The sequence below is a fragment of the Lampetra planeri genome, chromosome 13 (genome assembly GCF_965212315.1).
Source record: "Lampetra planeri chromosome 13, kcLamPlan1.2.h2, whole genome shotgun sequence".
Lineage (NCBI taxonomy): Eukaryota > Metazoa > Chordata > Hyperoartia > Petromyzontiformes > Petromyzontidae > Lampetra > Lampetra planeri.
The window spans coordinates 2,199,710-2,216,441 of NC_136119.1; the positions used below are offsets into that span (position 1 = coordinate 2,199,710).

Here is a 16,732-nt window from a genome sequence, read left to right on the forward strand (position 1 = left end):
TATTTTTTGTAAAGCAAACCTAAGTTTTGTTGGTCTTCACAAAAAGAAAACAACGGATGCACAGAGAGCACTTTTGTTATGATTTTTTACAGTACTCCTTTGATGTTGCCAAACGTTGATTCCGCATACGTCTCTATGATGGTAAATCCACATGGTGTGATCAGTCAAAGCCCTGTCATCAGTTTTACTCATTGGGGTTTAAGATCCATAAAAGAATACATTTCCTTCCAAATGTCTGCTTCTTCAAACACAAACTGTTTGGTGCAGTTTGTGTGTACGGTTTTCAGTGACAGTGACAAAGTGGAAAAATTGGCCAAATTGTAGCATATCTTTGAATCACAGTGCATGGTTAATGTCCGTATATGTTTTGTCCGTGGCCTGTAGCATGTTATTATAATATAGCTTGCTATTATCTTTTGGAAAACGTTAATATTTTGCTACATTACCAGTGGGCTCTAAATGACGATTATATCTAAATTTGGTGTATTTCCATAATTGCAGCCATTGTAAACATTTGTATCTCAAGGCAATTAAAGCCGCTGCTGGGTTTGGCAACACCAGGTGTTGTCATAACTACAGTAAACAAGTTTATGGTCAGGTTATTGCATGGGTTACACCCTTTTTGAAGAATAATATAAATTTTGTAAAGCTCATTTGGTCCACCCGAATGTATTCGCATGTCTGGTTCCCACTTAGTTTAGTTAAGTATTGGCCACGATGTTACATGGCCACGGTGTCCAAGAAAGACAACCTGCATCAATTACGGAATGAAGCACGTTGCTCGTGCGGCTAATGTGACTTTGTTTAATAAAACTACAATGGGTGGGCTTGAGGCACAAATTAGCCTTCCAATTTTGTCCAATTTCAGATGGTGAAGAGAGATGAATTTGAACTTTGATGACTGGGAAAGTGTTTGTGGCATTCTTTAAATGTAATCAGGGGTAAAATGAAAACCTATGAGTTGGTCCATTTAAACGTTTTTTTAACACCAATTCCACATGTTTATCGATAGTAATGTATTCTAGTCAATATTTAAGGTTGAGTGTTGTTGGCTTGAAAAGTACAAGTTGTGTGATGGCCTCTAAAACTCTGAGGCAGAGCAATATTTTGGGCTTGTTGCTGACAGGTTGCTATTCAGCGATTCACCACGGCATACGCAGTTGCAAGTAAATAATGTAATTATGTAAAAGCATCCTTATTTATATTGTCTGTATTTATAGACCTTTATGTACTGATGCATGCGCCATGATCCACAAATGGAGACATTTTGTCACACCAGATTGCAGATTGTTCCTGCATTCGCCTCCTATTGATGGGCAGAGTTAACCAAGAAACCTGCCATGATGGACTGTGATTGTATAAGCATTGGACACATTGACAAGTGCAATTGATCACCCCCTCCAGTTCATTCGTTTCATGCCCATCATAACAAATTCGATCAATAACGATCATTTTAGGCATAGTCCCACGCACTGTCAGTATTGGTGCTTAAATTATCAGGTGTGCACTGTTCCTCTAACAAACTCCGCTGGAGCAGATGAGTGAGGCATCGTCTGCTCTTTGAAGACCAGTTGGTGTTGTTGGCCTGGTCGAGATAGCCCAGGGGTGGCCAACCAAAATAACAAGAAGAGCCATTTGTTTTCTAATTCGGTAAAAAGCTCACTATTTCAAGAGCTGCAATGCATGTGGATACAAGACGGTACAGAATAAATAACGTCAGGAAGCAATCCTTAAAGAGCCGCATCTGGCTCCGAAGCAGCAGGTTGCCTACCCCTGGGCCAGACGGAGAACGACTCCCCCCCCCCCCCCCACGTTGGTTTGCTGTGTGGCAGCTGCCACCCTGTATGGATACGGTCTAGGCATCGCCACGATACCCGTGGTTTTCTTGACCCTGGTGGAAATGTCTCCACTAACTGCAGTTTCATCTTAGCATCTGCCGATGACACTCATTGTGGAAGCATTCCACAGTTGGAACCACATGCTCTCTGGAGATTAACTGATGTGTTTTCTTGGTGGTAATACAATCACACAGATTAAAATGTATGAAATTGGGTAGTGAGAGACTGGTAAACGACCACCAATGCTTCATTGCTGCTTTGGGAGAGGCGTTCATGTCATGCTCTGAGAGTTGGGATTTTGTTTTAATATCTCGTAATAACGTCGACGTGGTCGAGGGAAAAACAACTCAGCTTGAAGGCTTCACCGTTGTAAAACTATGTGATTAAGACTGATTAAGTATGCCACCTGGCTTGCATGTGTGTATGCATTTTGGCAGTAGCATTTTAATACCGATATTGCTTTGTGACACTTGTAGTACGTACTGTATTGCCATTTATCGCAGCTTGTTTATGGACCAACATTTTTGCCTCGCTACAAAAGGGTGTGTATATTTGTTGCAAAAAAATTAAAATGTCTTGAGATATTTTAGTAATATTTATAGATGTGTATAGGAAAATGGTTAATGTTTTTTTTAAACCCAAATGTGAAAATGGTAATTATTTTTAAGGTTCATTGTCTTCAGGATATGTAATTCCTGTCATGTGCATCTGTCCACATGTTACAGCATTCGCAGAACATGTTGCTTGTTTTTGTGGGGTGACAAGGGTTCATGTTTTTTGTTTCTCTGCAGTACCCTAAATTAAAGTTGATTACTCCATGGCTATAATTTAGTAGTCAATCTCTTAAATTGATTTGAGTGCACCCATTATTTTAAACGGTCATGTGATGTCATCTGTTGGCTTGACATTGGCTAAACAAAATATCTCACTGAACTCGGCCTTGCCAAATGGGCACCTTTGATTAACACAATAGACTGACCAATGTCAAAATGTAATGCACAAGTGAGTGAATCTTGGTGCGCGTTACAAGTTGATAGGTTCCTGGCACAATCACTATACACGCATGGTGTCCTTGCACTAAACGTATCAGGCCCTCATCCAGCAGTGGACTCGGATTCAGAATCTTTACTTTGACTGGAGTAATCTGATAAGCTATTCTTCACAGATGTCCAGTAGGGGCTATAGGGGATTAGTGAGTAACAACAAACAATACAAACAACGACAGGAGTGCAATAGAGAAAATGTACGCAAGTGTAGTAGCATGGTTGGGCACTGTAGTTTTCCATTCATCCTTACCTGTAGTAGCGGACGTGTGTCAATAGGGGGTGGTACACTGAATGGGTAAGATGAGTCGGACCGTTGGGCAAATAGGGCTCCCCAGACCCCAAGGGAGGGGCTGGGGGAATATTCCAGAGCCCCCTGGAGAGTTCCAGAAGGAAGGCGTGGCTAGGATCGGAGAGACCCGGGAACGGGTATAAAAGCCGGACTCCTGGACGGGTCCGGCAGTCATCGTCAAGCTGAAGACTGAAGAGCTGCTTAGTCTAGGACCCTGGGAACCCCCGTACCCGACGTCCTAAGGGCGGGGACCGAGTGGGCCAGTGGTCGGGACCCGAGGACCTTGGCTGGGTCGGGTCAGATAGCCTCCCCTCGGACCCCTTAGCCGGAGGGCTGAGAGCACGTAGTCCCAGTGATGGGGCACGCTAGCCCAGAGGCTATACCTCCCCAGGTATCGGGTGGAGAGGCCGCTACCCCTTTGTGTTAGGGATCGTTACTGTTATTGGAATAAACGTGTTGCCTCGACAAGCCGTCTCTACTCTCCGTGAACCCACTACACAAGCATTAAAAAAATATATAAAGTTTATTAGTTTAATTTGCACAAGTACATACATTCCTGCCGATTGTAACAGTGCAAAAACTAAAAACTGTGCTTACCAGTTCAAGCCCACTGAGCAAATGTTGCTCGTTTTTAGAAGCGACCCGGCCACAAATGATGTCTCAACGAAGTCGCTTATCACGGGGAAATTCATATCGGCCAATCTAAACATGTTTCTAAATGTGGAGGGAAAACTGGACTTGGAGAAAAATCCACGTGATCACGGGGAGAACATGCAAACTTCAAATACAGGGACTCCTAGTTACGAAGGTTTGTAGGTCCAACTTTACTCTTGTCAAACATGTATGGCATGTACACTAAACACGGGGAATGGCTTTAAAAGTTGTATAACTTTATAATCTGTTTATGCCACTGGTTCTTCATGTTCTGCTGATGTAGATGCCACCACCATCTATTGCACGGCGGTTGAACTTATGACTCTTTTTCCAAACAGGAAACTGGACATACGGACAGGTTTGTTCGTCGTTGAAAGATCGTAAGTCGAATGTTCGTAAATAGGAATCCCTGCATATACCAGGCGTCAGGATCGAGCCCACGACCTGTACACCAGGCGAAGGAGACTCCACCGCGGTGCCTATGCAAGCTTGGACAAAGCAGCAAAAAAAGTCACAGCTCTACTTAATTGTATTCTTATGTTTTTTTCGGTAAAGTCACGTAGGTAAAAATAAATAATAGAAATAAGAGTATAAATCCTTGCAGTCACGAAAGCTTCAAATCTAGAACTACTTAATTGTTTTCATATCGAAGCACTGTAAGATTTGGCGATGCGTGCACGGCACGACTGATCACACTCACCCACGTGCTCGCCTAGCCGGCCATTTATTTAAAAAGCCCGAGTCACGTGCCACCTCCCCCCCCCCACCTCGGCGGCCGCGCGTCTGCAGCGAGCGTGACGTCACTTGCCTTGACCACGTGGACCGACGTATGCCGGGCCCGGGTCACGTGACGCAAACACCCGACACCCTGTGCCACGTGATCGCGGGCAGGCGTCCGCTTCTGTCACGTGACCGCGGGCAGGCCGCTTGTCACGTGGCGAGGGTTCCCCCCCCCCCACATCGTGGGTCACGTGACGCGCGCGGCTGTTGGGTTCAGAGGTCGTGGTCGTAGCGAGCGGCGCGCTGCGTGGTGGCGGAGGTGGTGGCGGTGGTGACCCCCGTGGCTGCGTTGCAGCGGCTACCGGGGCGGGGGTTGAAGGGGGAGGTGGGTGGTGGTGGTGGCTCCTCAGCGTTTTCCTTGCCGCGTCTTCGTTCACGACTCCTGTGACCCCTTGTAAGTATAAACTCGCGTTTATAGACAAGGCCTCTCACGCGCGGCGCGTTGCGACACGATCCCAGTAGCGTAAACAAACAACACAACAGTTAACGTTAAAACGACGACGGGAAACAACAACAACCCCTTTAGTAACGGAAACGTACACGCAAGAGAAAGTGAACGTGTGTGTTTCTTCTCAGACGAGAGCCTCTATTCTAGATTTGAAGCTTTCGTGACTGCAAGGATTCATACTCTTTAGGTTTTTTCGGTAAAGTAACGTAGGTTAAAAAAAAGTGATTTATAATGTTATTTCTATTATTTCTATTATTTTAATATTTATTATTTATTTTTACCTACGTGACTTTACCGAAAAAAACCTAATAGTATGAGAGCCTCTTATTATTAATAAACCTCGACTCACCGAGAGGTCCCTAACGCGGACCGGAGCAATAAAACATTTCACAAACAAGGCGGGCGACCACCGACAGCTCCATCGTGGCCCATTGGACTCAGGCGTGTGTCCTTTAGGTTCAACTTGCATTTAGTCGATCGAACTTTTGGCTTTATTCTCCACGGGACGCGTGTTTGGGGGTGGGGGGTCATGCGAGCCTGGTCGCAGGGAGCGGAGTTGCTGACCCCGAGCCGGGCAGCTCCAGGAGCTGTTCTGTGGTGTTGTACTCGCGGTTCGGTGGGGGGGGGGGATTGTTGGTGTGTTGTAGGGGATGGGAGGTCCTACCGAGGTTTTTCAGGGCTTGGGTGTTTTAGGAGGGGGTGCTGAGGAATGTGAGGGTGCTCTTAAGGGGTTATGGGGTGTTGTTGAGCGCTCCTAGGGGCTGGTAAGATTATAGGGGGTGGAGGGGGGCTTTGGTGGAAGTGGAGGTTCTTTGGGATAAGGGGGGGGTCCTAGGTGTTGTAGGGGATCTTGGAGGGGTTCAAGGGAAGGCTGGGGATGTGTTGGCTCCTGGGTGCTTCGGAATAGCAGGGGGATGGGGGGTCAGGGTCCTGAGGGTGAAGGAGCGGGGGATGAGGGGTCAATGGATGTGTGACAGCCATTGACCCCTCCGTCTCTGTGCGAATGCCACTACTATTCTACAGGAATGTATTCGGTTCAGATCCATATCCGTACTCTTAGGTTTTTTTCGGTAAAGTCACGTAGGTAAAAATAAATAAAAATAATAGAAATAAAATAATAAATCACGACGTTTCGGAGGCAGCACAAGTCTCCGTCATCAGGTGGGACCGTCACAGCTGAATTTACTGTATTAAGTGAGTAAAAAAATCCAAGAGGCAAGCCCTTAAATAGAAGTTAAGGGGGGGAGGGAGGGGCTTATCTGAATGTGGTAGCCAGGGGTATGGCCTGATGGTCCTGGGGAGCGGGGCTAAAAGAGAACATTGGTGCACATCGGCTCATGGTTGTGGCCGGTGTTAGCTGGTAATAAGCATAAAAGTAAGCAAACGCTGTGGATGTCAACACTCGGTAAAGTAGAATAGTACCTGTCAGATAAGATGGTACAAATGTGTAGTTAACTCTTTTTTACATGGTTAATGACATCTTTCCAATGATTACTCAGTTTGTACCCATCATCACGGTTGACGTTGTCTGTGTTTGTATATCTGGATGGCTTCGTGCACAAACCTCTGATGGTAGCCAGAAGGTTTGCAGAGCAACTTGGTCTCGGAAAAGACAATCTCATGAGAACCCACAGCATTGTAGCAATGATCAGCAACGGGAAGACTCAATTTGCAGTCACGAAAGCTTCAAATCTAGAATCCATATCCGTATTTTGGTTATGCATTGTTACACAATAGCTTATTTTTGCACTTTTTTGCATAACATTTTCTTTTTAGATGCGTAAACATTTTTTTAGGCTTTTACATTTGACTGTGAAATTGCCATAAATAAACATGCAAATAGACATAAAAAATATCCGACTGTAAAAAGTTTCTGTATTTACTGCACTGCACTTACCACTCCAGTCTCCAAGACTCTGCATGGGGTGATGATAGTGGGGTGTAGAATTGGAGGTGGTTATTCAGAATCTGAATTCAACTGTGATATATGTTTTAAGTTTCAAGTTTTCAAGTTTCATTTATTAGGTATAGCCCTTGTGAGCCATTCGGCTCTTGAATCGGGTGCAACCGCAACAAACAAAAAACTAAAACATGAACAAAGTGACTATGTGACTAAGTGCAAACAGAAAATCCAAGAAAAAAAAGCAATAATTCAAGAAGAAAGCACCGTACACCAACGCTGTGTGCAAAATTCCCAGTGGGATGCAAGTCAAACAACAACAACAACCACAAGACAACTTAGATTAAGGCCATCAGTCTCACTCCGTACTACAACAAACAAACAAACATGGCCAAACCAAAACACTTTTCGAAATCACCAAAATAAAGCCATAAAAGCAATGTAAATATTGCTCGATAACGCAATCGAACACATTGCTTTTACGGAGCAACCTACTTGGACGTACACTCTTGTTTAAACACCCAATGTGTTTGCCGTTCGCAGGACTGATGCAGCCTTTAGACCGGCGCTCAGGCAAACGCCGAATTACACAACGCACTTTTCGCCGGATCGCATGTTATATTTTCTGTTTTTAATTAGTTATTAGTCATGAAAAATGTATATATATTGAAATCGTGCAAAGCTACTTTTTTTTGTCACGCACATGGTGCCAATAGCCGGACTGGTACAGCCTTTGGAGCGGTTTTCCGGCAATCGCCGGATTACATGCCAGATGACATGCCGGTTTTGTCCGATCCGCCCGGGACGCCCGGATAATGTGAGAAGCCGGATAATCTCGCATCGGATAATCGATGGTCTACTTTACTTATTTTCCTGAGCTTTTTTTTCTAAGTTGTCCATCCCTGCAGATATACATTGTGCTGCTTTTCTAAGTTGTCCATCCCTGCAGATATACATTGTGCTGTGTTGTGTTTGTGAACCTTTCAGTTGCTAAAGTTGTGACACCATCGATCGGCAACCATGGGGGACATGAAGTCCTCTCCCGAGTACAACTTCTTTCGCAGCACCGTGCCTCTCAAGCGGGTGAGGAGACAGGCAGCATGTTGGGCTCGACTTTGTATGGTTAAAGAGAGAATCGAAAGAAAGCTTAATCCTTTTACAGCAGTCAAATGTACCGCTGTGCGCAAATAAAGTTAGCAGCGCACGTTAAGCAACAGCACACAGTTTGGTTTATTTTGAAATGTTTGCGTAAATATTGGGCAATGTACCTTTCTAAACCAGTCAAAGTTGCACGCTTTGCCCACTATATGGTGTTATTGCCACATTATCAACCAACAGCCATGATAATCCACTGGTGGATTAAGGCCTCCTCAAGCCGTCACCATTTCTGATAGCCCTGCGACATAGAAATCCATTCAGCACCTGCACAGAGCTGATTTAATCGCTCCATCTCCTTGGTGGAGCTAAGCTTTAGCCTGTTCCCTAGCTGCCAATTCGACTTTGGGTTTGATCTCCAGTCATTATCTATTATAGCAATGTGTTCTACTCAATCTCCCTGAAAAGTTAGCATTATTATAAAAATGGCAGAAATATTGAATTGTCTGGAATATTATTTCGATTTTATTTGAGCACCCCTTTAAAAGTTACCAATGTAAGATATGTCCACTTTAAAGCATAGATTATTTTTTAGGTCTGGTTCAAATACAAAGAAGTAAAAAAATAATTATTGGAATTTTGTAGGACCCAAATCTGTTCATTTTTTATTTTGTCCACTTATAAGCACAGACTAGACTACAGTTGTCACAGATTTCTACTTTAACTTACTCAGGACTGTCTACATGTATATGTTATGTACAGTAATGCATCTGATGTGTCGTTTCTGCTATGAGTGTAATGATTGAGCAGTTGCACACAGAGATGATTATCACATAAATGCTTCCTGGCCATGCCAGTTTCATAACACTGTCATTGTCTTGTGATTACAGGCTTTTAGCGAGCAGTCTTGCCAACAGTAACTTACTCCTATCATTGTAGTAGCCAATAATGTAGGAGCCCTTGTGAATGTATAACACTGGCAACTTGAAAGGTTACAGTTGTTTATGTATTATAGGTGGCTAATTGGCTCCGCTGGTTTTATTCAACTTATGTGCAATTTATTTGTATGTCTGAAAGGTTGTTTTTGTTCTTTAAAATTTTATAAATTTTTCTGACATGTTTTTATAATCTCAATTTTTTTGTTCATATTTTCGTACCATACTGCATGCTCAGCTTCCTTTAGCCAGGAAAATATCATTGAGTATCGTGATTTTTTTAATATATACATTGGGATGTTTGGCAATTACCATTAATAAGTGTTTAGCTCTATGTAAAAGAAAGAAAGCCGTAGTACCCAGAGAAAATACACGAATGCAAGGAGATAAAACCGAAATATTTACACAGATTTCACAATAAATGTTTTATACATTATGCTGGCCACCTGACAATGCTCATGTGTGTAAAACCCTTTGTGCAAGGGAGACTCAAGTACACTATCTCATTCTATCACCAGATTGTTGTGGACGATGATGACAGCAAGGTGTGGGCACTGTATGATGCGGGGCCGCGCCAAGTGCGTTGTCCTCTCATCTTTCTGCCGCCCGTTAGCGGCACCGCCGACATCTTCTTCCAGCAGATCCTGGCGCTGACAGCTCGCGGCTACCGCGTCATCTCTGTAAGCTCGCTCGCCCCTTTTTGAACAATCAAACGTTTCTAAATCTCATGAACAGTGTTTTTAGTTATGTGTTGAACGCAATATTATACTTCCTGGCATTTTGCTCATCCACGCATTCCTGTCCTGGCTAATCATCTCGACATCCACCCGGACAAGGCTTTGTATCCTGAATTACCACTTGGAACCACATCTTTCTTGGCCTGCCACTTGGTTATCACCCTGGTGCTTCCATATTCTTCACCTTTCCTCTGATGTGGTTGGTTTTCCTCTCTTCTTTTGAAAGAAGTAACACTTCTAGATTTGAAGTTTTCGTGACTGCAAGCATCCATATTCTTTGGTTCTTTCGGTAAAGTCACGTAGATTAAAAAACAATTAAAATAACTTAATTAAATCACGACGTTTCGGAGGCAACACAAGCTTCCGTCATCAGGAAGCGTGTGTTGCCTCCGAAACGTCGTGATTTAATTTAGTTATTTTCATTTTATTATTTTTTATTTTTCATCTACGTGACTTTACCGAAAGAACCAAAGAGTATATAAGTAACACTCTTGCGAATTCATAGTACACAATTGCGCATATTAATAATGGTTTATTTTATTTTTCTATCATTCATATTCTCGTGCCACTGACAGGTGCAGTACCCCGTCTATTGGAGCCTGAGCGAGTTCTGTACAGGATTCCACAGACTCTTGGACCATCTTCAACTCGACGAAGTCAGGCTTGCCTCATTGTGTTTAACAAACACCAAGTTTTTTATATACGAAACGTACACCAAGTTTAGACTAAAGACTCTGTAAACACTTTAACACTTTTTAACTTTGGAATGGAGGATTTTTTTTTCAAATGTTGTACCGTTGCAATTGAGTGATGTGCCTTTTGTTTGCAGGTACACTTATTTGGGGCATCTCTGGGTGGGTTTCTGGCACAAAAGTTCACAGAGTACACATTCCGCTCACCCCGCGTTCATTCCCTCATCCTGTGCAACTCCTTCTGCGACACAGCTGTCTTCAACCAGATGTGGGGTGCGAAAAGGTACTCCTGAGGAATTCGTCACTTTTATTGTAATTAGCAATGCGAGTTGTACTTGTGAAATATGGCACTTCTTCCAGATAGGCATGAGCCACGTATGAACAAAATATATGCATGTTATTTTCGGTTTTCCTGTGAGGAATCTACAAGTCTAGCAGTTGAATCTCATTGCACAATTTTAGCAATGTATTGTTTTTGTTAAATCAATGTGACCATAGTTTTCCAAATCTTTTAGTTCTATATGCCTCCCTATAAGACAGATTTCAACATCAATCTCCAGAGGTCAGGTGTGTTGTTTGTTACCTAATTCCAACTGGTGGATTTCATGGGATAGGGAGGGTTTGATTTCCAAAATCCCTGATGCAGTTCATTATGACATGTGTTTGTTTTGCTAAATCGAAGCTTTGGCATCTCGGAACACTGAGCAGCGCTACTGAGATCCTGGATTCAAATCCAGGCAGTGAACCATGATGAAAACAGTTTCTCAAGTGTAGCAAGTTGGATGGTCTCAGCCCGATAATCAGTGACCGTGAACAAAAAGTATTATCTGTGTTTTTACTAACATTTATTTCAGCTCTTGAGAATTAAGAAAATTCAGTTTGACATGTCACGGACACTTGTTGTAAGGCATGTTAAAGTTGTCCCCTTGGTGTGCATACAGATGACTATTAAAGTGAATTTTTTAAGTAGTTCTTTGACTTCATCTTCTGCAGTCATTCTCTCTAACAGAATGGTGCACTTCTATCTACGCGAGTTTGGAATATAATTGATTCATAACATGACTACCAGTTAAACAATTGGAATGCTGACATCGAGTTGTGTTTGGCAGCTTCTGGATGGCCCCATCCTTTGTGCTGAAGAAGTTTGTCATGGGGAATTTTGCATACGGACTCATGGATGCTGCCATGGCCAATGCCATCGACTTCATGGTGGATTCGGTGAGAGTAAGGAGTTGACACATTAGCTTCTCGAAGCATCTTATCTTTTCAAATATTCTACAGGTCACCCAACTCAATCTGTACCGGCATATCTGCCAGTCGCCATTGACTGGTCGACAGGACACAATGTGACCTGATTGTCCCAAGCACCAGGATATTAAGATACATCCCCTGCTGTTTTTCTGTGTGCAGCTCATCTACTCACCTACCGACTTACCACTCAATCATTCACTCACCCTCTAACCCGCTACATCAGCCACCCACACTCGCTTACATTAGTTGTCTGGCCCATCGACTTAAGACTCGCTGTTTGTGATTTGTCTCTCTCAACCAGTTCAGCAGTAAAAATGTTCAGTAAAGCTTGCAAAGCATAACCATAGCAACTTGGTGACAGCCTTTGTGCTGTAAGTATGGCACTAATACCACATGTGTTTTGTTTTATTGAAACATGTCTTTAAAAACGAAATGCTATTTTAAGTAAATATTTGTACTCGCTGTTTTATTCTGTACAGTAATAAAGCGATGTTAGTAATTTTCTATTGATGACAAAAGTCAATTATGATTTTTACCGATTGTCAATGATAAAAACACACCACTTGGAAAGAGAGAAGGTACAATGCAATTGGAAAAAAAAAATCTCAAATGATGGTGTAATGATCAATTAGTGCAATGTGCTTACGATCGATGTGCCTGATGGCTGGGGTGGATGAATTTGTATATTTCTGTAGCAGGAAATATCTTCATGGTGCTTCATATCTCGTATTGGTCCTCATTGTTATCCTTTCTGATTTAACTGCGTGATCCCACTAGGTTGAAAGCTTGACTCAGGGTGACCTGGCATCGCGCCTCACACTCAACTGTCAGGATTCATACGTGGAGCCGCACAAGCTGAATGGCATCTTCATCACTGTCATGGACGTAAGAAAGGGGTGGGGAGGGGCTCTCCGCAAGCAACAATGTTTTGTGCAACGATTCTCCCCCTCCCAGCGATTTGCTACATTTTCACGATTCTGGATCACGATTTTTACGAAAGAATCGATTATTTTCACGAATTAGGAAGTGAGAATTGCCCGAAAAAATGTACTTCCATTTTTTGTTGCACAAATTCAAGAATTTTAGGAAGTGAGAATTGGCCAAAAAAATTTACTTCCATTTTCTTGTTGCACATTTTACAATCCTGGTGACCCGTGTTTGATTCCTTGGCCATAAAAGTTAGTGGACAGTAGTAAGTGAACCTTCTAAATTGAAAACTCATTTCTTTAGAACTGCTTCGTGTTTATTTTGTGGTCCTTTCCCCGCACCTCTTGATAAGCACGGTTGGTTACGTACGGTGCGAAAGAGGTTCAGCATACATACACACATCATCATTCTCGATGTCAACTCATCCTTAAAATAAATACCTGCGATGGTATGCAAACATAAGCACTTAGGAAAACTAATCAGCCGTGCATAGTGCTGGGCCACATAACCACTTTGTGTACTGTGCCAGCCTTGGTAAGTTTTTGCTAACGATGCTTACCCCTGCAAGTCTACAACTATAAAGAAGGAAATGTCTGTAATCACCTTGTCGCGTGTGTGTGGGGGTGGGTTGGTGGGTGAATGCGCGTGTGGTGTAGGTGTTTGATGAAAGTGCGCTCTCCGTGGACGTGAAGGAAGAGATGTACAAGTTGTTCCCCTTGGCCCGGAGGGCTCACCTCAAGACAGGCGGCAACTTTCCTTACCTTTCCCGTAGCATGGAAGTGAACCTCCACATCCAGGTGCCAACAAGTACATTTAACGAACTTTGATCCCTGTTGAGAAATGAGTTTATTATTTGATTGCTTTTAACAGTCACAAAATTATGTAATTATCCATCCTCTCATTGGTCACTTAATTACATTTGTTTAATAAGCTGTGATGGTTACGTTGACACCAAAATCCAGAATCGCATTTTGGCGAATTTTCCCCATGCAGATGATTTTTAGGAACGATGTGTCAATGTCTCCATTACCAAATATGGCACAAATCAACAAGGTTATGCGTTTTGGCTCAAATTGTCAACTTGTGAATTGCACTGTCAATGTAGAAGCAGGATCATTCTGGGGAATGGTTTGACAGCTGGCTGTCTTAAATTGTGTTCCTCAACGATTGTTAAACCCTGTGCCCACTGTCCCGGCTTGTGACGTTCTGGCCAGATTCACCTCCGACAGTTCCTCGGTACGTCGTACGCCGCCATCGAATCCGACACGATCAGCTCGGAGGAACTTCAGTTGTGCCGGGGTGGGAATCTCACTGAGGCTTTGGAGGATGAGGAAGGAAACCACAAAAAATAAGAGTTTGTTGAGTGACTTGTCATTGCTGGTGGGGTGGGGGGGGGGGGACCTGTTAGGGTGGCCGTGGGTGGCGGCGGTACAGGAGTCTACGGGAGTATAAAATGCATCCGTCGTCGCTGCCCACAATTATGAGGTGCTGCTAATGTTTGGTGTTGAATCTTTGTGCACCACTGCTGTCATTTTATGCTCATTCATGCCCCACAATGTTGTGAGCTTAAGATTTCCATGTTTACTTTGTGTTAGCGTCTGTATGTTAAGTTCTCTGACGAGAGACCCAACTGATGAACATACAAATGTTAGATGGACGTGGAGTTTTTTTCTTGATGAAGTCATACCAGTGGAAAGTTTGAATCTCGAGAAATGTTTTGGAGTTAAATCTTTTGATACTACATTTGATGGGATTTATAAAGTAGTTACATCTATGGTACCCTTTTGGTGAAGGCCAATATTCCTTGTTATCAAGGAATATTTGTTTGCATTTTTGTACCACAAGTATGTGTGGTTAATGCAGACTTTATGCGTTGTAATGTGTCTATTTGGTGTTTGAATACCTCAACACCTGCATGCATACTAGAAAGGGTAAAGCCTTTTGTTTCATCAGTTACTGACACTTTGGTGTATGACTTAACTCCAAAATATTTCTCTCGAATTTCAAGATGTCATGCAATTTTGAATATTTTTTGTTTCCCAGCTGCGGATGTTTTAATATCTGTAACTATTGTTCACAAATATTTTGCACCACAATCATAAACTGTAGTTTTCTAGTACGGTAGTGTGATATACTGTTTTGAGTTTGTTTTTGTGTTAAAACAATGGTTTTGTGTGAGGTGTGGGGGACACTTGAGTAGAAAAGCCAGTAGTGTTGAATGGAAGTTGAGGTGTTGGTGTTTACTAATGTAATGGTTGGACTTGTTTGGTGCAGTACACATATAAGCCAAGCCACAAAATCTCTCAAGAGTTCAGTCTGGCCAGATCCTCTGACATCCGTATGGACTTCTCATCACTAGAACATTTATGAACACGTTAAAAAAACATGATCATCCTGGAAAAATCCTATGCAAATGTTACTTTCTCATCTTCCTGCCTTATGATTGTCACTGACAGATCAGAGGGCATTGAATCCACATTTTGTTGTCACCGATTCGAGTTAGTATTTTTCAGCACCACGATATTAAAGCAATACGAAGCATACAAGCAACATGTGTTACCTTCCAATCAGCTGTTTTACTTGGTAGCTAAATTACATTTATATCACATGTTTAAATTGCATTATTTGTATTGCTATTAAAACACTTAAGTGTCATTGATGTGATGTTATACATTACAACATGGCTTTTTTTATTTAAACAAGCATTACTCTTACATTTTGACGAAAATAGAAAATAGCATCTGGTAATGTGAATGTTGACTGAAAATATAAGACGACACTAATTGATAGGGACGTGGTCTGTAGATATAACCTGTGCCTTTTTCTCTAAAAGAAAAACAATCAGTCTAACTGAACACTTTGTAATATTTGACATGAAACCACCGTACTCCATTTACACCCCAGAAAGCATTAATTGTTATCAATAATATCCTCAGTTTACTCATGATGCAGTATTTTTTTCTTTGCTGAATTTGTACATCGTGTTTGAACAATATATTCCATTTTATTGCAATCGTTGGTATGTTTTAATTATGTAGACCACTTATTTTTCTGTATAGTTTACCACATTTTATATTCAACAAAACATAAAAGTGAACTGCCAACCGTTGTAGTTATCCTTTAGGAAGTTGTATTTGTATATGTAGCATTTATAAGGATCTTTCAATGTAGGTGCCTTTAATAAAACTAAAACCTCGCAAATTACCCTTCTGCGTAATGAGTGAATTGGGCTGCAGAATGGAACCAGTGCCTTGAGTGGACTTGCATTTAAGAATGCTGTGGTGTTTTAGGCGGTGAACATAATAACTGATCAGTTTCAGATATCATTTCTACATTAACCTCGCGATTCTTAAACGTTTTCAAAACTGGATCCACAAGGTGGACAACTTCATTGGATTTTTTTCAGAAATCGGTAACAGTAACTGCATTTGCAACTTTTCCTCTTGATTAATATCTATGTTCAATTTGATAATTTTACTTTACAAATACAATTAATCAACAGTAAATCCCTTGTGGTCCATACCATGGGGCATTGTATATGTGCACGTGTTTGTTTGTTATATAACCATTTAAGATACAATTTAGGATAAGCAAACTACAGTATATAACATTTTATCAGTTAAAGTAAATTTTCTATGAAAATGTTACATAAATGCTCGATTAAATTTAGAATTATATGCTCACTGAATATCTTGCAATGCTGGGGTAAACAAATTCGTACTCAAATTATAGAAACGCACGTTAATACATTGAATTTGTAAAGTAGAAGGACATATCGTCTTGACTCACGGCGGAGTAAAGTGGGTTTGGGCATCCCAACGTCGTTACGAGGGCTGATGGCCAGTGGTCGATCGAGACAAAACGGGGGTAGCAGTCAAAGGTGGGAACCCCCAAAATGTATGTACGTAGCAGGAACTACATGGATCATTGCATCGTGAGACGTGAGAACTCCGGTCATCCTCACAGCAGCGGCTTTTGGCTCGCCATCGAACAAAGACGGCCACCGCATCGCGCACTTTCAGATGCGCTTCTGCGGCCGTCTGGAATGCTCTTCCGCCCGATATTAGGAAGCCACTGGAGCTATGTTATAGTGTCAGACACTGGAACCTTGGTGAACAGAGAGACCACATCAAAGCTGAC

General features: G+C 42.2%; 1 protein-coding gene across 3 annotated transcripts; it reads left to right on the top strand.

Moving 5' to 3' along the window:
* Window positions 1-4,827: 4,827 nt before the first annotated feature.
* On the top strand, window positions 4,828-15,796 carry LOC144721901 (maspardin-like). 3 transcript variants are annotated; one of them, XM_078599840.1, is made up of 9 exons: window positions 4,828-5,001; window positions 7,943-8,038; window positions 9,504-9,665; window positions 10,298-10,378; window positions 10,552-10,697; window positions 11,524-11,638; window positions 12,443-12,550; window positions 13,249-13,389; window positions 13,807-15,796. In XM_078599840.1, exons 2-9 carry the CDS (start codon window positions 7,976-7,978, stop codon window positions 13,942-13,944), a joined length of 954 nt encoding a protein of 317 aa, XP_078455966.1. In that variant the 5' UTR covers window positions 4,828-5,001; window positions 7,943-7,975; the 3' UTR covers window positions 13,945-15,796. The 3 variants fall into 3 exon arrangements, with proteins under 3 accessions (XP_078455966.1, XP_078455969.1, XP_078455968.1); XM_078599843.1 differs by having other exon boundaries at window positions 11,524-11,632; XM_078599842.1 differs by having other exon boundaries at window positions 4,870-4,993.
* The last annotated feature ends 936 nt before the right edge of the window (window positions 15,797-16,732 follow it).

What these genes read in the sequence shown, in the direction of transcription:
- LOC144721901 (XM_078599840.1), top strand. Translation starts at nt 7,976, where the DNA reads ATGGGGGACATGAAGTCCTCTCCCGAGTACAACTTCTTTCGCAGCACC. An exon ending in CAGATGTGGGGTGCGAAAAG is followed by an intron (nt 10,698 to 11,523) that starts GTACTCCTGAGG and finishes TGTGTTTGGCAG; the next exon opens with CTTCTGGATGGCCCCATCCT. An exon ending in TCTTCATCACTGTCATGGAC is followed by an intron (nt 12,551 to 13,248) that starts GTAAGAAAGGGG and finishes CGTGTGGTGTAG; the next exon opens with GTGTTTGATGAAAGTGCGCT.